Below are 20,587 nucleotides of genomic sequence, written 5' to 3'. Positions count from 1 at the left end.
TTTTTTGCTTTTCAACTTGAAAGCATTTTATTAAACATTTTTGGATGTTGCTTCCTACTTTTAAGTAAAAAAAGGCATTTCAATATAAACAAATATATAATGAAGTCATCTCCCTTTATGTGAAGAAATATGAATGAACTTTGCATTAATATTTAAAGGCAAAGTAGTTCATTGCCCAAACTTTAAATATCTCAAGAGCACAACAAATTCTGAACACACTAAGATCATGTTGCTACTTCAGTATTCTTGGGAATGGTGAGTGATTAGTTGGTCTGTGGTTTAGGATTGGTTTCCATGCTTGTTTCTTGAGCTTCTTCTACCTCTGAGAGCTTTTTATCGTTTTCCAGTGTTTGTTGAAGTTCATGGATGGTGCTAAGAAGAACGTGAAACTGTTTCCTTCTCAATTCCAGCTTATCTTCAATACTTCATTTAATATGTGAAAGAGGCTCTCATTCTTTTCCCAGAGCCTGTAGTTCCTTTAATGTCTCATGCCTCTCTGGATGACGCAGAATCACTTTTGCCAGTGCATCATATTCTTGGCTATCTTTTTGCATTCATTTTGCTTGAAGAATTTGCTTTTTGCACTCAGTGATTTTTTCATGTGCTCCAGCAATGCTACCTTCTATTTCTTTGTAAATTTTTTCATAATTTTCCATTTCTCTGAGATTCATATCATATACCAGCAAACTTTTGCCCATTGAAAATTCACATTGAGACAGTGTGCTCAGCATACGTTGGTACTGGCTGTATCCCTCTTCCTGGGATCCAGAGTTGTGCCACTTAATGAAACTTTTCGCTAGCAGATTAATTTTCCCATCATCTCCAGTGCCATCTCCATCAATGAGGAGACGCTTCTGTATGACTTCGTTATCAGTCACGGCTCCCATGTGCGCGGTGGCGGTGGCCACTGTGAACATTCTTATACAAGTTTTTTTTTGCAATCAAATGTTTTTCTTTCACCTACGATTAGAATTGCTTGGTCATAGGGCAGATGTATTTTTAACTTTCATAAGATGCTGCCAAACCATTTTCCAAAGTGGTTGTTATTGTATTTTATATTCCCATTAGCAATGTATGGAAATTCGCCTTGCTCTAAATCCGCTCCACATTTGGTATTGTCAGTCTCTTTAATTTTAACAATTTTAGAAGGTATCTTTTTATTATTTTAATCTTTTCAACCTTTCTGTGAGATTAGAATTTTAAACTGTTCTGTATTGTAAAAGCAATATATTTTACAGAGTTTGGAAAAGACTGAAAATTTTAAGTAATAATGTAAAAATTACCTATAAGTCCGCAATTTAGTTTTCTAAACATTTAGTAGAAAATTATTTTCATATATATAAATTATAATCTTATACTCTTTTGTCGTTAAATATGTCCCCAAACCTTGAACTTTATGACATAATATTATTATACTATAGAGTATATTATAATTCATTTTACCATTTGTCAAGTTTTTGGGATGTGGATTGCCCCTAATTTTGTCCTGATATAAATAATACTGTGTGTGAAACATTCTTTTTTTTTTTTTTTACATTTTTTTAAACTTTTTTATTGGAGTATACTTGCTTTACAATATTGTGTTAGTTTCTGCTGTATAACAATATCCCCTCCCTCTTGCATCTCCCTCCCTCCCACCCTCCCTGTCACACCCCTCTAGGTGGTCGCAAAGCACCGAGCTGATCTCCCTGTGCTATGTGGCTGCTTCCCACTAGCTATCTGTTTTACATTTGGTAGTGTATATATGTCCATGCCACTCTCTCACTTCGTCCCAGATTTCCCTTCCCCCTCCCCATGTCCTCAAGGCCATTCTCTACGTCTGCGTCTTTATTCCCGTCCTGCCCCTAGGTTCATCGGAACCTTTTTTTTTTTTTTTTTTTTTTTAGATTCCATATATATGTGTTAGCATATGGTATTTGTTTTTCTCTTTCTGACTTACTTCACTCTGTATGATAGACTCTAGTTCCATCCACCTCACTACAAATAACTCAATTTCGTTTCTTTTTATGGCTAATATTCCATTGTATATATGTGCCATATCTTTATCCATTCATCTGTCAGTAGACACTTAGGTTGCTTCCATGTCCTGGATATTGTAAATAGAGCTGCAGTGAACATTGTGGTACATGACTCTTTTTGAATTATGGTTTTCTCAGGGTATATGCCCAGTAGTGGGATTGCTGGGTCATATGGTAGTTCTATTTTTAGTTTTTTAAGGAACCTCCATATTGTTCTCCATAGTGGCTGTATCAACTTACATTCCCACCAACAGTGCAAGAGGGTTCCCTTTTCTCCACACCCTGTCCAGCATTTATTGCTTGTAGATTTTTTTTTTTTTTTTTTTTTTTGGCGGTACACGGGCCTCTCACGGCTGCGGCCTGTCCCGTTGCGGAGCACAGGCTCCGGACACGCAGGCTCAGCGGCCATGGCTCACGGGCCCAGCTGCTACGCAGCATGTGGGATCTTCCCGGACCGGGGCACGAACCCGTGTTCCCTGCATCGGCAGGCGGACTCTCAACCACTGCGCCACCAGGGAAGCCCGCTTGTAGATTTTTTAAAGATGGCCATTCTGACCAGTGTGAGGTGATACCTCATTGTAGTTTTGATTTGCATTTCTCTAATGATTAGTGATGTTGAGCATCCTTTCATGTGTTTGTTGGCAATCTGTATATATTCTTTGGAGAAATGTCTATTTAGGTCTTCTGCCCATTTTTGGATTTGAAACATTCTTATAACTAAATCTTGTGTGTGATTCAGATTACTTCCTTGGGGCAACTTCCTGCCAGATCACAGTGTTGTCTCATTGTCTCATTTCCAGTCTTTATAACTTATTGTATTAGAAATTCCAGAATAATGTAAAATCCCACGGTTGCCATCAGGCGTCCTTATCGTTTGCCTACTTAAGAAGAATTCCTTCCTCACCACTATAGATGTTCTTTCTCTTAGGAAGTGATGCTCATGAATATTGCTTTCCACATTAATTTCAGTTGTGATAAGTGTTCCACTCATGGAGGCACTCTGTGTGATGAGCATAGAACATGGAAACTTACCCAGTTTGGGTAGTTCTATGAAACTCCTGTGTCTACCGCCTGGTGTGTTACAGTGAAGGCACTTAAAAAAAACCCTATATTGTGTGAAAAGTCAGTGAAAGTAAGACCTCAGGAATGAGTTGATGTGAGCCAAGTTGATGTGAGTTGATGTGAAGTATCTAAAATTTTGATAGATACTTCAAAACTGCTGAATGATGAATCAAAGGCTTCATCATTTTATATTTCTATCAGCATGAAAGTGTCCATTTTCTAGCATTCTAACCAGTAATTGATATTATCAATGTTTTTAACTTTTTGAATCTAATGGATTAAAAATGATATATTTTAAATTTACATTTCCCAGTTACTTGTGAGAGTGAGTACTTTTTTCTCATTTTTATTTCAATTTGTATTTCTGCTTTGAATTTCCTGTTCACAGCAGGGCTGTGATTTTCCATTTCACATGTGTCTTTATATTTCAGTGGAGGTTAGTAAAGGTTGCTTCAGGAGCTGCTATCCAATGCTATTTTAAATGACAGCTTTAAAAGTTGGATTTTGAAAGTGATAGGGGCAAGGTTGAGTGATACCATTATATAATGTCAGTTCTGTCAATTTCCCTGGGCAAGTTTTTTATCCTCTTTAAACCTCAGCCTCCTCATTTATAAAGTGGGGATAATAATAGTACCTACTATTTGTCATGAGGGTTAAATGTTTTTGTGAGGATTAATTAATATAAAGTGCCTAGGATAATGGCTGGCACAAAAATTCGACTGTCATCATTTGTTACGTAATGTTGTCAGTGTTGTTACTTATTACCACTTTTATTATCAACATTTTGTTAAAGTCAGAGGTGTCTTTGGGAAAAATGGCACTGAATGAGCAAATTAGCAATACTAGGTACAATTTCAGGTCTCTGTTTTACCCAGTACAGTGGTTGTGGATTTACTCCCTTTCCCCAGAGTTGGCTTTTTCATTCCCAGAATTTGTGCATTTATACTTCCTTCATGGTCTTAAAGATGTGGTCAAAAAAGAAACAAAGAGAAAACCATAGTAAGTGGAGTATATTCCTGGGGGCGTTAGGAAGCCGCTCTTCTGGACCTTGAAATCACACCTGCACAGCATGTCGTGAAACCTGTCACATGATGAAAGCTGCATTTCAGAGGCACCTTCCTTATTATACAAACTTCTGCTACAAAGACAGAAAGAATAAAGGGAAGCAAACCTACTCGCTTAGCTTGTCCTCAACAAAGGCTTAGGGGATTTTCTGAGGCACAGATGTGTGTAGTTATGGTTAGATAGACTGACTCAATGGAATTTAAATGCGCAACTGGGAAGAGAAGACTTTTTTGAAATATGAATTTCTTCTTTAAAAAATCTTCAACAGAAGATGAGGATGATGGGGTCCCTCTTATTCCTAAAAGGAGCCTCTGCATTCTAGTTTCTGACTGAATGTAGATACCTTGGTTTGCTTCCATATAGGAACAGTCTCTGAGGAAACTGTCATAGACAGTGAGGTTTGGGGGCACCAGGAGGCCCACTGTGCTGATAGCCTTGCTCTTAACTTTCAGAGTTCAAGGTCTTTGCCTTTAGGTTTTAAGTGTTGGCCATCTACTTTGTCTTCCAAGTCCTACCTGGAGGAGCAACCATTAAACTACTATTAATCACTAACACCCTAATTGGCATTTATTGTATCCCTTTTATTTAAAGAAGGTGGGTAAAATTAAGGCATGGAAGAAATTAGAAGTTAGGGATTAGGAGAAATAAGGGAATTCCTTTGAAATGTATGCCTAACTTGAAGAGGGCAGGCCTGGATGAGATGACAGAATTGATTGAAGTAATGGAGATGAAGACGAGTGAATACAGAGGCAGGTGTCTGTGAGGAAGCTGAGAGGACAGTGACCCCACCCATGCCTGAGTCCACTCTCCCTCCCCCCATTTCACCCCCCCCCCCGCCCCAGTCCAAGAATTGATCGTACGTTGACAGTTTCTTCTATGTCCCTCCTCTCTCCTTCTCCCTCCTACCTCCTCTTATTAAGATTTTGACCGTTTAACTTATCCTCTAAGTTGAAGAGGAGCCCATGGAGTAAAAGTGAAGGATTTTCTCTCCACTTGAATGTGCATCAGCACGCATTACCTTCTCACTTATTTACTCAGGGAAACAGTTGGTCAACAAAATTTGGAGGGGGTTCTGGAAAATACCAAAAGTAAAACTAGGAATATTTCATAAAATCCACTTTTATTTCTAGCCTATAGATGTAGATTTTAGATAGTTTGACTACAAAATAGGCAATTGATTACCATTAACCAGGATGGGAAACATGAAGAGAAAAGCAGATTGCAAAATGGAAAAATTTAGTTTTTGAAATCTTGAGTTTGAGGTGCCTATGGGTCATTCAGGTAGAACTGTTTTATAGCCAACTGAAAATATGGCTCTGGAGCTTGAGAAAGAGGCTTAGACTGAAGATACAGATTTGGAGTCATTACTTTAAAAAGCTTCAAATATTGATTGTTTATAGAAAACTACTTTAGTAATAGTTCATCTTTCAATGAGGTTAAACACAATTGCTTTTTAAAAAATCGATTACATTGTAAAACTTTTTTCTAAATTTTGGTTTTATAACATTGTTTTAACTTTTTAGTGATTCTCTAGTGTCAAATTTCGGCTTGTACTTAATTATTTCTCTTGTATCTTTTTGATTTGATAGTCTAATTCAAATGCATTTGTATAATATATTTTAGAGCAAAGAATAACTAAGTAGGATCCAACAAAGAGAAGAGAGAAGACTAATTAAAATAACCCTCAGTTAGTGTGACCATTTTATATTCTATATTAAAGAGCATCTGTTTCTAATTAAAACATGAATTTATTATTTGAAAATCTTTCCTGAACCATGTTCATAATATAAAATATAAAACTTTAAAATATCAAGATAATTATTAATTGCAAATATGTTATGACTTGCTAATAAACATTAAGACTAACTGAAGTAGCAGAATTTAGTGAAACAAATGGTTAGAATTGACAGTCACAATGTAAACAGGATGTTAATTAATATGACTCCCATTTTTTCCACTTCGTCTTTTGCTAAACAAGTTTAAGAGTGATACACTCCATGTGAACTGAATTTCATAATACCCATTTAACAGATCTTCTTAATGCACCAAAGTTTGACAAAAATCAGAATCCAATTTACTCCATCTAATCTAGAAATATTTATACTATTTTAGAGATAGAATTTCGAATTCCTGTTTCCGTCATCTTTGCATCTAAGTAGCAGTCATTCTCCCACAACCTTTTATAGTCTACCTTTGTTTTTGCCTGTCAGATATAATACTGCTATTTTAAATTTCCGAACCGCTTACTCTTCTTGCAGGTAGGGGGCATCTCTTACACCTCATTAAATCATCTATTTGTTTATCCACCAAAATGCTCATCATATTTCTTTGTACATTTGTAAATGTCTTATCCGAATGGAACTTTTTGTTAGACTATCTCCAAATTTCAGACACAGTATGAAATATCTCTTCATTTTACACTCTGTCTAGTCATTCCATGCACTTCCAAACATGCTATAGAAGACAGACAATGTGTTAAAGACAAGCTTAACAGTTCTAAGCAATTCTGTTTCTGTTCTCACATTTTTTCCCCCATTTAAGAAGCCTGAGGAGAGTTGATGTTGTCCAGCTAACATCTAATGGGCCCTATTGCCTATGTGTGAGCAGTAGTATTTTAAAGTAGTCACCTTACAGATCACAGTGTTCAACATACCAAATTAAAAAAAAATTCTGAGATTAGAAAGTTCAAATGATGAAGAAAGATTGCTTAGATTTGTTGCTACTTAGCTATCAGGTGAAACTGAGCAAAAAATGTCATCTCTTGAATTTCTCTGGGTATAAAATATACTTAAGTTTAAAAAAATGATTGGTGTCAGACTAGATGATATTTGAGTTTACCTCAGTGTAACTAAGATTGATTTTTGAAAAAGTAAGCAAAGTGTTTTGTCTCATTAATATCAAATTTTAAAGTACTTAATACTTTATGTTTTAATTATCATTCCATTCCATTTTCATGAGAGGGAATTTGTTTTTTCAGTGATCTACTTTTTATTTGAAAATATATCCATTACTCTCAGTAGCTTTTTTTTCTTTCTTCTTTTTTTTTTTTTGCGGCACGCGGGCCTCTCACTGTTGTGGCCTCTCCCGTTGCGGAGCGCAGGCTCAGCGGCCATGGCTCACGGGCCCAGCCGCCCCGCGGCATGTGGGATCTTCCCAGACCGGGGCACGAACCCACGTCCCCTGCATCGGCAGGCGGGCTCTCAACCACTGCGCCACCAGGGAAGCCCTCTCAATAGGTTTTAATCAATAATAGAATAAGCAAATGACATATTCTGTTTCAATAATTTCATACCACTTTACTTAAGTAATCCTTCTCAAGGCAAGATTCTTTTTGTAATATCTTAGTCTGTACCATTCACTTCGGTGTGCTTTTTTGACACTTAAGAGAATTCATCTCCATGAATAGAGTATGAATTACTCTATTTATTAGTATTGAAAGAAAAGGGAATAGGAGGTTGCAAATAGATTATAGAGAAGTAGCAGCTATTTTTGTAAAGAAGCTGTGGGAAAAATGAGGACAAATCAGGACATAATCATCTGCATCTTGGGAATGCATTCCAGTGGCATCTTGCTGGGGAGGCTGAGTGCGGGAATGACAAAGTCTAATAGGAAGTGCTTTGGCATTTAAGTTGCTTTGGTCATAAGCACAGACAGGTGACCCTGGCTGAGTAAAGGTGATCCAAAATGTTCCTTCTCATGCATTCTAGTTATTCTGCATCTCTGCAACAGCAGTGGGAGTCAACCACTTTGAGTTATAAAATCAGGCACTGAACTCCTAAAAGATGAGACACTTCTAGGTGTCCACATCATCTGAAACAAAGCAAAGGGGGAACAAGGCAAGCATCTCACGAAATCCTGCAAAGCAACCAGGAGACGTTTCTGCCCAGCAATGCATGGTGAACCATAACTAACAATGAATGAATGGTTGTTTTTTATTTCACATATATAAAATATCATTGACTTTTTTCTTAGTGTGCTGTACTGTTTTAAAGAATATGAAACTATGTATACGTTACTCTGAATTTTATTTTTGGATAAACTTATTTTTCTAAAAGGTCTTAAACAACACCATTGCAAATTACCATGTCATACAAAAATGAGCTTTCTTATGAAGTCTTAGAAATTTAAAAGAATTCCTAATTAAGGCCATGTGACAATTTGTTTCAGTGTTTTACATAAAACTGTCAGGAATTTAAAATCGACTAGCAACCTATTTTTATTATTAATTAATTAATTTATTTTATTTATTTTTGGCTCAGTTGGGTCTTTGTTGCCGCGCGCGGGCTTTCTCTAGTTACGGCTTGCGGAGGCTGCTCTTTGTTGCAGTGCGCGGGCTTCTCATTGCGGTGGCTTCTCTTGTTGCAGAGTACGGGCTCTAGGCGCGCGGGCTTCAGTAGTTGTGGCGCACGGGCTTCGTTGCTCTGCGGCATGTGGGATTTTCCCGGACCAGGGCTTGAACCCGTGTCCCCTGCATTGGCAGGCGGATTCTTAAGCACTGCGCCACCAGGGAAGCCTTAAATTAACTAGCAACTTTAAAAACTAATATCTGAACCAAATTCCTTAGTTGTAGTTTATTTTTAAATACTCTAATAATGCTACATATTTTTTTATTGTAGTATTACATTCATTTCTGTTCCTTTGGGTAAGAAGGTGACTGAGGGACAGATTGGATGAACAGAGGAAATCTCCCTGACTTGGGACCAGCAGCAGTGGATGACGGGACCTTGTTCTGTTACTCGTTGGCTGAGTGAGCTTAGATATGTTGACACCACCTCATCTATCTGCCCATGAAAGATTGTCCATGTCCATTGACTGAGAGCCTGCTCTGTGCCGGGCAGCATGATTACTAATCTTTACAGCAGTACTTCATGATGGGCATTATTACACCCATTTTATAAATGAAGAAAGTGAAGCTCAGAAGGTCAGGCAACTTGCCCAGGGTCACACTGCTAGTGAGCCGCCAATGCTGAGATTCTGAACTGTCTGCGTATAAAGCCCATGTGTTCATTCCACAAATTTATAATTCTCTGAGTTATTTATACTTCACTTTGGGAATCTCTATCCTGACCATATTCTGCTTTTTTATACCTTTTTTACTGCTGAAAATTCTTCTGAAAACCTGTTATTGATTTTTAACTAACCATATTTTGAGCAATTGTTCCTTGACACATTTTTCTAAATCTGATTGGTTTTTCAGTGTGTCATCACAGATCTTCTCTAGACAAACTGATTTCATGTAGTCTGCCAAACTGGATGAGTCTTTTCTCATCCCTTTATATAATTGTAAATAAAATTATTAAAAATAGTACCCTCTTACCTCTCAATGTCAGGGTTCTTTTCAGGACATCTTGCCTCCAATATATTGTTGTGTAATTATTTCATCAGGTGGTTGTCGGGTTTCATTTGTAATCTCTCTGTCCATGGTTTTCTCTATAGAAATAGAAGAATTAAAAGAAAAAGTGCAGCTCGTGAGAATGTTCCGCCAGAATGGCAAATTCTTTTCGTAAATGCTGTAGAGTTACAGAGTCCTGGTTTGTCATCCAAACCTATGCTAGTTCACTCTTTTCAGAATCTGATTCTCTTGCTTTCGTACATTTTCATTGTACATGCTGAGATCCAGCTGTATAAAAATGTCTTCAGGCTCAGAGGTTCCTTTTGTAATAGAAAGAAACTTTAATTGCTGCAAGGCTGAAGATACCAGCTGTGTTCAAAAATAGCTACACTGTTTTAGCAAGATATACATTAATTTCCCCAGTGGTGAAAAGTGTTTAAAAAATATAAACGAAGTAGTTAGTCCCTATAGGATCAAGGAAATAATGACAAACTATTTTAATTATGTTTAGAAGTTCAGACTTTAGCGTTCTTATCATCTTATTACTTCCAGTAAGTTAGCTTCCTTTAGGTGCTTACATCCTAGGCAAATTCTGTGACAAGCTGCGCTTCATCTTATGCCTCTGTACTTTACATCTGAAGATTATGGAATTTAGATGCTGACTTTGACCTAATTTTATAAAATTGGTGTAGTAAGATTAGCCCTTCTCTTTTGTCTACAGGTTTGATATCTGGCTGCTGTAATTACCTTGTAAGTCAGTTCTGAAAGTTTAAGAACAGGGGAAAGCGGGATGGAGTGGAGTGAGGTAGAATCTGCTCTCCTCTTTTGTAAACTCTGGAATGATATTTATTAGGCTGTATGGAGTCTAAGCCAGAGAATTAGGGTCAGTAGCTCCCCCAGGTTTATATTCACCTATAAGTGTCATACATACATTGATCATTTTATGCATGTTGTCAGTACTGAATAAAATTTATTAAGTAGATATTAGTTAGGAAGGGCTTTGTTTAGAATTCTTTGCATATTGTGATACCTAATGGTGGAATTTTCTAATAGTTGAGTTGACACATCTTAGATGATTTTTCTTTAATTTTATTTATTTAATTATTAAAATGTATGTTACACAGCAGTATATGACTACATCTCCAAAGAAAGTAAAGTATTTCCAGATAAGTTGATCTATCCTCAAATCTACTTCTCCAGGAAATAAAATACATTGTTATCAGTTTGGTATATATCCTCCAGACCTGGATTTGTTATAATATATACACACACACACACACACACACACACACACACACACATACACACACACACACACACACAGAACATGTGGTGTTGCTTTGTGTGTATGTGTTTTATTAAATAGTACCATACTTTGTATTGTTGATCATTTTTCAAGAAAGTTTTTCAAGGGTTTGCCAGTTAGCAGCTCTGGTTAAAAAGAGTTCCATACCACAATTTCTATCTCAGGCAAAACTGTGAAGGAGATGAAATTTATTTCTTGGCCTCTATTATTTTGTGCATTATCTTTTTCGTCCATCTTTATTTTTCAATCCCTCCTCTCTCCTTTCTCATCCTATCACTTACACCTTAAGGAAAGGATTCCTATCCTTCACTTTGAACGTAAGTCAGTGTATTACTTACAACACGTATATTAATTGTTAGCACCAAGTACAAAATAGAACGCTTTGTTCCAGTTAAAAGAACTTCCAGTACCAATAAGACAATGTGGAAATGTTTTAGGGAGCATGAGATTTCTTCTTTGTCCCTGAAGTCCCACCTATTAGGTACCTGCTCATTCTGTGAGGCCATGAGCCAACTCAGCCCAAGCATATTTTGAAAGAAAATGCACAAATTTTGAACAGGGCTTACATTTGGTTATGGAACCATTTGTCGGAGTTCCAGTTTATAATTTGAAATCATGGGGCTCCTCTACTCAACCAGGAGGAAGGCAGTGAGGTATTAAGAGTTCAGCATGTCCAAATGAAAAGGAGGCAGATTATTTGCTCTGAGAATATGTAACAGCATGCACCACTACAACTGTTTTTATGTGGTAGTGATGGTTGTAACATAGCTAAGAGCCCAGTGGCCCTAAACAAAGAACTTCTGTGTTCCCTACCACCAGGCTTTTGCTCCTCTGGGGTCATTTTGGACCCCAAACTTTAAAAAAATGTTCACAGCTACTTACATATACCTCTGTGGTTTTCAAATTCATGATCCTGCTGCTGTTTTCTACCTTAAGGAATGCATACCTACTTATTACATATCAGGCAAGATGCCAGCCATTTTTATATACTTTATCAAAGATGTCAGGTTTAATAAGGCAAAGATGAGGATACCCATTTTACAGGTGAGGCCATTGACGTTCAAGGTCACCTAACTAAAGTGGTTGTTTCATAATTCAAACTGAGATGACGTTAACTGCAAAGTCTATCTTTTCCATTAAGCCTTGCAGCTTCTTTTTATATCCCTTGTTTTCAAACAATATTGCATAGACTTTTTTTTATAAGCAGTCTTGCATTATATTTTGGACTCACTCTAAATTAGTGTCATTTTGGAGAAAGTTTAAAAACTAAACTATGGAGTATTCATAATTAGGTATGAATGTAATTTGCCGTGTTGGAAATTCTGCCAGCCAAAAGCCATTTAAAGTCTTGCTGATAGAAGTTTTCTTTTCACTAAGAGCATCTGCTAGCTAAAATAATGACCAAAAGGGAGAAGCCACTCGAATAATCAAGTCTGTTCACTGACTAAACTTGTTTCTCTGTTCCCAAATTCTTAGATTAATGAAGACTCTGAGTTGTTTTGAGGGATTACACAAAGTATTCCTCTGTGTCTAGCAATGTCCTCCCAGTGTTTTCAAGAGGAATAAGAATTTTCCCTGGCAGTCCAGTTATCTGACACTTTTTTTGTTTTTAATGTAATAGACTTGTGGTTTAGCATTTCACTGCCTTTTTGTGGTTGCAAAATTAATTGAACTACTTAAAAGTATTTCCCTGTTAAGATATCATATTTACATCAGATGTAATTTGTGTATACATTTTACGTTGCATTGAGTGAAAACACAGGTGTTCTAGAACGACCTGTCTTTGTGTTTGTATTCTTAACCGATATGTTTACTCTATATTGATATTTGAACTCATCAAAGCAAAATTTATTATTCTAAATAAGATTGATAGTTTGGTCTTTCATTTCTTGTCACAGCTCTAAGCATTTTGCTTTGAGAAGAGAATACTATTTTGAGTCTAACAAAATATCTTAAGATTATTAAATATATTTATGCTAAGCAAACTTTAAATAATCAGGAAGCTTATTTGAAAATCAACTTATTCTTTTGAATTTTGAGTTAATAATTTAGGCATTTCATAAAGTGAGATACCTCTGTTTTTAAATGTGATTTATGTTATTTAAATAGTGAAGCTCTGTTACTGAGTTTTGGGAACGACGTTTTGACATGGTGCGAGATGTACCACTGATTTGCTAAGACCTTGTATGTATTTTTGTTTTATCCACTGAAACCATTGCTCAGGTATTTGTGAAATGGCTTAGGGATAGCATTCAGAAATGCATTTGTGGAAGTCTCACCTCACACTAGTCAGAATGGCCATCATCAGAAAGTCTACAAGGAACAAATGCTGGAGAGGGTGTGGAGAAAAGGGAATCTTCCTACACTGTTGGTAGGAATATAAATTGATGCAGCCACTACAGAAAACAGTATCGAGGTTCCTTAAACTAAAAATAGAGCTACCACATGATCCAGCAATCCCACTCCTGGACATGTATCCAGAAAAGAAACTAATTCAAAAAGATATATGCACCCCAATGTTTATAGGAGTGCTATTTACAATAGCCAAGACATGGAAACAACCCAAGTGTCCATCAACAGACAATTGGTTTAAGAAGATGTAGTATGTATACAATGGAATATTACTCGACCATAAAAAAGATTGAAATGTTGCCATTTGCAGCAACATGGATGGACCTAGAGGATATCATACTAAGTGGCGTAAGTCATAGAAAGACAAATATATGATATTACTTATATGTGGAATCTAAAAAATAATACAAGTGAATCTATATACAAAACAAACTCACAGATAGAAAACAAACTTATGGTTACCAAAGGGGGAAAGGGAGGAGGGGGAGAGATAAATTAGGAGTATGGAGTTAACAGGTACATACTACTATACATAAAATAGATACGCAGCAAGGATTTACTGTGTAACACAGGGAACTATAGTTACTATCTTGTAATAACCTGTAATGGAAAATCTGAAAATATATGTAACTGAATCACTTTGCTGTACACCTGAAACTAACAATATTGTAAATCACCTATACTTCAATTAAAAAATCAAATTAAAAGAATATCCTTTTTGGGAAAAAAAAAAGAAATGCATTTGTGGCTGATGTTTCAGCAATACAGGCAAGACTTTTTGTGTCTGTGAATTTCTTAGATTTGGAAGGATCTTCTAAATAATGTTCTCAGTTCAGTGATTCAAATTTTAGACAACAAAATTCTGTGAAGCCACTGGCAATATCATTAAGTCTACCACTACCTTTATAGTCAGTCTTATTGCATGTTTCAGTTAAGTCCACTGGTCTGAAATATAAGCCAATTTCTGATTACTTCCCCCCACCAAAGAATGTTGTTCTGCTTGAGGCATTGTCACAAGAGCTTAAATTCTTCCATGCCTAGAAATGTCAATTTACATTGACATTTTTATTTTTGTTGTTGTTTTTAGAGCATCAGGGCGTCGGGCCTTATCCTGTTGGAAACAATCCTTTTTGGGTCTCTGCTTCTCTACTTTCCGGTAAGCAACATTTTTATAATTGCATGTTTAAAATAGCCATTTTATTTTGCTATATACGTATACTGTATTATATATACTATATACTATATGTATATATGCTTATATATATTTCTATATCTGTATGCAAGTTTGTATACCTATATCTATATTGTATAAAATGTAGATGTAGATATATGGTAGATATATAAACAAGGGCTTTACAGATATTTAAATCCTGGCTCTTACCTATTGGGTGACCTTAGACAAGCTGGTTAGCTTTTCTAAACTAACCTTGGTTTCCTCTCGTAAAATGGAGCTAATTATTCTTTTCTTCCCAAATTTGTGAGAAGTGTTAACTGCTTAAGTGAGCTCACATATGAAAGGCATGCTTGGTATGTACATATAAACACTGGCTTCCTTCTTCTTCCCCCTCTACCTGAATCAGAACCGTGAGACACACCAAGTAGTTAATGCTGAAAATTTCCAAATGGTCACATAGACAAATAACGAGAATAAATGTGTGTGTGGTACTAGTGGTGTGGAGAATCATAACAGACCTTCCTATCCCACTAGTTACGTATCTGTAACCAGAAGATAAGTACTGATTCTACTAATTCAATTCAACCACTTGTATTCAGCAGTTCTTGTGTGTTAAGCACTTTGCTAATCTGGGAGTACTCTGTAAGTGAGAGAAACGTGCTTTCTCTTCTCAAGAAGGTTACAGCTTAGAAGAGGAGATGAGGAAGTACAGGTAATTATAATATAATGTGACAAAAGTTAGGAAGAGTAGAAGAGCAGGATGCTGTGGAGGCACTTAGGAGAGACGCCTAACCAAGTCTGGGGAATAAAATATCACTTGACCAAGATCTGAAAGATGAATAGATGTTAGAGAAGGAAAAGGTAGGCCTTCCAGGGCACCACATTCTTTTTGGTTTTCCCCTTACCTCACTAACTGCTCCATTTCAGCCTTCTTTGCTGATTCTTAATCTTCTTTCCCACTTTTTATTACTTGAGTGTCTCAGGACTAGTCCTTGTAGCTTTGCTTAGTCTACATTCTCCCTTGGGATCTCGTCTAGCCTCAGAAGCTTTAAATGTTGTTGAATTGACAATGACTCCTTACTTTATATCTCCAGCCTAGACTTTTCCCCCAAGCTCCAAACTCACTTTCAGCTGCTTACCTGACAACTCCATTGGAAGGTCCAGTAGAATTCCCTGTCATGTTCCTAACTGAGATACTGACCTCCCAAAGTCAGCCCGTCTCTCTGTCTCCATTGACGGCGACTGCAGCCTTCTGGTTACTCAGGCCGCACACCTGGGAGTCATCCTTAACAACTCTCTTTCTCTCACATCCATCAGAAAACCATTCAAAACATAGCAGAGATCCAGCCACTCCCCACCAGTTCACTGTTACTGCCCTAGCCTAAACCACAGTCACTGTCTTCTGAGTTATTGCCTCATTCTCTTCCTCCATGCTTACCCCCTACGATCTATCTTCAAAATATCAACCAGTTTGAATGCCAAAGTTAGACCATGGCATTCCTCTCCTCAAAACTCTGAAAACGTTTCTCATTTTACTTACGGTAAAAGCCAGAATCCTTAGGATGGCCTTCAAGGCCCGACATGATTAAGATCCTGCGCCTGCATTACTTCATTTTCTGATCATCTTTCCTGACTCACTGTTTACAAGCGTTCTTAATCTACCCAGGTTTTCTACTTCTTGAATTACATTTTATATTTCTCCTTAAGATAGAAATGTATTTAGGTATAATCATTTTTATTTTTCCATACAATTATCCATATTACTTAAGTTTTCTAATTTACTAGCATAGAGTTATACACAGTAATTAATAATAGAAGCGGTATAATAATACAAAGACTGTTTATCATGCCTGGTACTGTTCCTGTATAAATGGCATGTTGTACATTGTAACATTTAATCTTCCTGGTTGAACTACCAGGCAGGTATTTAACCAAAGTCATAGAATCACGCAGTTACAACGTGAAAGCCTGAAATGACTTCAGTAATCTGAGAGTAATAATCACCTGAATATCTTCTCTTGCTCTGCCATCATATTTTTCGTGAACCTCTGCTATTTTGAAATATATTTTCTACCCAGTAGCCAGAGGGGTATTTTAAAATATCAAATATAACCTCTCACCACTTCTATACCTTCTCAGTGTTCTTAGAATAAAGATCAAAACCCTGACATGGTTTATGTTATGTAAGTGTGGTCCTTACCCCACCTTTTCCCCCCAGCCTCATCCAATACTACTTTTCTCCTCACTTTCTGCATCTACCTACCCTGACCTTTTTTCAGTTTTTAAATGAAACAGGATCTCTCTCATGGTAGGTATAATAATGGCTCCCCAGAGATGTCCACAGTCCTAATTCCTGGAACCTGTGAATACGTTACCTTATATGGAAAAGGGAACTTGGCAGATGTGATTAAATTAAGGACTTCAAAATAAGGAGATTATTCTGGATTATCTGAATGGCCCAAGTTTCCTAAGTGAAAAAGAGAAACAGAAAAGAGAGAGTCAAAGAGACAGCATCATGAAAAATATTGGACTGGCTACTGCTGGCTTTGAAGATGGAGGAAGGGGCCACAAGCCAAGGAATGTAGGAGCTGGAAATGGCGAGGGAACAGACTCTCCCCTTGATTTTAGTTCCATAAGACCTATCTTGGACTTCCTACTTCCAGAACTGTAAGATAATAAATCTGTGCTATCTTAAGCCACTAAATTTGTGCTATATTACAGCAGCAACAGGAAACTAATGTGCCTCTTCTCATAGGACCTTTTTGCATGCTTTGCTTCAGTTTTGAAGAATCCTCCTCTCCTCTTTCCCCCCATTCCCATCTCACCAATTCTTCTGCCTATTAACAACTAATCATCCTTTAGATTTCTACTTAAATATCACTTTTTCAGGAAAGCTTTCCTTGACCGCAAACTAAGTCAAATTCCTTATAATAACTTCTCATGGAATCCCTTTCTTAACCACACCTATCTCTAAGTATACGTTCAAAAGTGCAATTATTTGGTTAGTGTCACTCTCCCACACAGACTCTAGTTCAGGGAGAGCAATGGCCTGTTTCTGTGTGGCTCACTATTGTACCTGCAGCACTTAGCCCAGTACCTGTCACCATAGTTGAAGCACAGGAAATATGCAGTGAATGAATGAACGCGGTTATATTTGGATGCATTTAGAACTGTATCCTAAACTAGTGGCTATTGTCCTATTGAAATAACCTCCAAAGAATCTGCTTGATTGTGGAAGACCAAGAATGATAGTCCTATTCATACTACTTTATTTAGTGCCTACGGCTAGGCATTAAAACACTTTTTAATGTTATTTTTAGGTGTTAGCAAATTTGGGTTTATTTTTTACTGATTCAAATCAAGTGGCCATAATAAGGAGCATGGCCTAAAAGCTATAGAATTTTAAAGCCTCATAAACAGAAGAAGTATTCTAGAAAAGAAGGACATTTGAAAGAGTAGTAAATGTTAGGCTGCTAAATGTTCAAAGCAGTTATTAGAGACCCTTTCATTGACTGGGATCCAGTCTTGAAAGTCACCTAATGGACCTATACTTGTGATGATATCAAGTACAAAGAAAAAGAGGAGAGAGAAATGGAAATTTAAAAAGAATAAAAGACAACACTTCTGCTTGACAGTTCCATTGTGCCTGGGAGGAAAAGAACAGAAAAGAAGACTTACCAAACCAGTTCTGTCCAACAGGAACATAAGGATGCCTCATCATGTTGACTTTATGTTTAACTAGCTGTCTAGTTCATCTTTCATAACAGAAATTCTTTCTGCAACTGCTTGAAATATTAATGTGTAGCTCTCAATTTCATGCCACATACCTTGGTTTTTAAATAAGTTAGTGTTCATGCTCTGATGGCAGAAAGGGCCAAATTATTTAATGAAGATTGGGATGTAGCATAAGATACAGGAGGAGAAAAGACATTAAAATATATTATTGATTGAGTATGGAAAGGGAAGTAATTTTATTTTAGGTGAGAGAATGGAAGATCATGTCTCAGACATTGATAATAGAATCTTTGGCTACATAGGGAATGTTTATGCACATGGGTGTATGTACATAGAGCATTCTTGACAAGAAGAATAACTTGGTCATTAGACCAGAGCTCATTGGCTTCCTTGGGTGTTGCAGAGTGAAGTTTATGACTTTGGGCTAGAGTTTTTGCTATAAGGAGGACCTCTATAATAAATGATAAAGGTGATTAAGTAAACCTAATATAGCCAAATGATCTAATTATTTGATGGTGTAAATGTGACCTGTATTTATCTGTTAAATATTAATATCTTACTACTTTCTCTGTTCCTTGTGTGGCCTGTACAGGAATTGCTCATAAAACTTTTACTTGGGGTTGCAGTTTTTTTTAAACAGTGTTCTTGAGCAAAGTAGAATTGTTTTTCGGGCTGGGTAACTCCATGGAAGGACGCTTTGAGGAGATTCACTGTTCTACTGAGTTGTTATGCAGTGAGCCTTTTCTTCTTTTTATGCCGCATATTGTTGTACAGATTTGCAAGAATTAAGGTTATTTTTGCCTTTTCTAAGCAATCTTAGACTACAGACGATTTCATAACAATGCTTATATTGGAAAGTCCAAATTAGAGATTATCATCATTGTCTAGCTTATAAGGACAAACCGAAATCTGACTAAATTTAGCATTGTTATAATTGGGTAGCAGAGAGCTGAAGCTTTTAAAACATTTTCTTACAGATTCTCAAAAGAGACTCAGGATTTGAAGTCCACACATTTGTGAACAAATGATTAGTCCTCGTAATCACCTAAAACAACTTTCATACAATTTATAAAAGAAAGAAAAAAAGAGCTTTAAAAAAATCAACTAAAGTATATTTTTCTTGCTAAATCACATAAAACGACATATTATGGATTAATAAAACATATTAAGTAATATGGAGTCTAGAAGTTTATTTCTAGCTTGACCAAAGCACCGGTTTCAGCTAATAAAGTAAATTTTTTCCCTTTAATCTTCGTTCTCTATTTGATTGATGGATGTGCCCTTCTATACAGCACATCAGTACATGTATAAATATGGTACTTATTTTCATGTTGTTCCCCCCACCCCAGCCCACCCCAAGTCTTATAGAAAAAAGAGCTGCAAAATATTAGTACTGGAAGGGATATCAGACATAACTTAGTCTTGATTCAACCTCTGTTTTGCAAATGAAGGAAGAGAGGCTGAGAGAAATTTCAGCTCCTCCAACTTTCCTCAGCGAGGTGATGAGAAAGGCAGGACTAGATTCTAGTCTGTGGTTTCCTGGTCCAGCACTCTCTTCACCCTAGGACAGTACTTCTGATGGAGGGGATGGATGTGAGATGCAGATGGCATTAAACTGCGTCATCAGGGAGGCTCGTGTTCTACCCCTTCATCAGTCACCTTTCCTCATTCGGCCTCCAAGGAAATAAAAGGCACAGAGGATAAAACAGGGAACCAATTTGAAATAGCTTTAGGTTTGGCACTAAGGAGTTTGATGTAAAACTTCTGTGAGCTCAGATGGACCGTGCTGTTGAGCTATGTGAAGTTTCTGATACTCAATTGTTTTACCTACAAAAATAGAAATTTTGTCTTTCAAACTTAATAAACAATCCCATTAGACCATGTCAGGTTAGTTTCAGTGCCACAGAACCTCACTCAGTTAAGAGACTGCTTTTTCAACAAAAAAAAAAAAAAAAAAAAAAAAAAAAAAGAGACTGCTTTTTCTGTGGTCACCCCAAAGCCTAAAACTAAAACTTGGACTCTTTTACTCCAGTGTAGAGCATGTGCAGCCTCCAGAAGCAGAGAAAAAACCGGGAGCATGTTGCTTCCACGCATAGAGCTTAAAGGGCAGGAAATAAAGGAGAGAGAGTTGAAAGTGGGGAGGGAGGGTGAGAATCAGACCCTGAGAATATAGTTGAAGCAGCCAAGTTTTTAATCCGTTAGTCTTATTTTTTATTTTGATGCTCAAATTAACCCAGAATTGGCCAGTGAGAGTCCCTTCAAGCTGGCTCCTGCCTTCTTTGGATATGATTTTGCCATTCTTTGAGCACTTCCCTCCTTTCTATTTCAACAGAAAGTACTTTCCCTACCCCAGCCCTGAAATCAGCCTTTTCTCCAAGGAGCTCTGGTGCTTTTTAGGGGGAAATGGTAGCAATTCAGTTCTGAGACAGATTCACTTCCATTGTGACAAACGTAGGGCAGAAAGTTCCCAGTTTTACAACTCGGCCAATGTTACAACTAGGCCAGTGTTTCTGGACCCTCAGTTACCTAGGAGATTTTGTAAG

The 20,587-nt window shown here is 37.0% G+C and overlaps 1 protein-coding gene and 1 pseudogene across 1 annotated transcript in view; one reads left to right on the top strand and one right to left on the bottom strand.

The window, feature by feature from the left end:
- GPR158 (G protein-coupled receptor 158) overlaps nt 1-20,587 on the top strand; it is a 317,648-nt gene that overhangs the window by 201,543 nt on the left and 95,518 nt on the right. Inside the window, exon 5 of the mRNA XM_032623641.1 lies at nt 14,223-14,291. Coding sequence (XP_032479532.1) covers nt 14,223-14,291 — 69 coding nt within the window. The remainder of the gene's footprint in view (nt 1-14,222; nt 14,292-20,587) is intronic.
- LOC116748889 lies at nt 264-887 on the bottom strand (annotated as a pseudogene).

This window comes from Phocoena sinus, chromosome 2 (assembly GCF_008692025.1).
Source record: "Phocoena sinus isolate mPhoSin1 chromosome 2, mPhoSin1.pri, whole genome shotgun sequence".
NCBI lineage: Eukaryota > Metazoa > Chordata > Mammalia > Artiodactyla > Phocoenidae > Phocoena > Phocoena sinus.
Note: the sequence above shows the minus strand (reverse complement) of the source record. Positions and strands in the feature narration are given on the sequence as shown.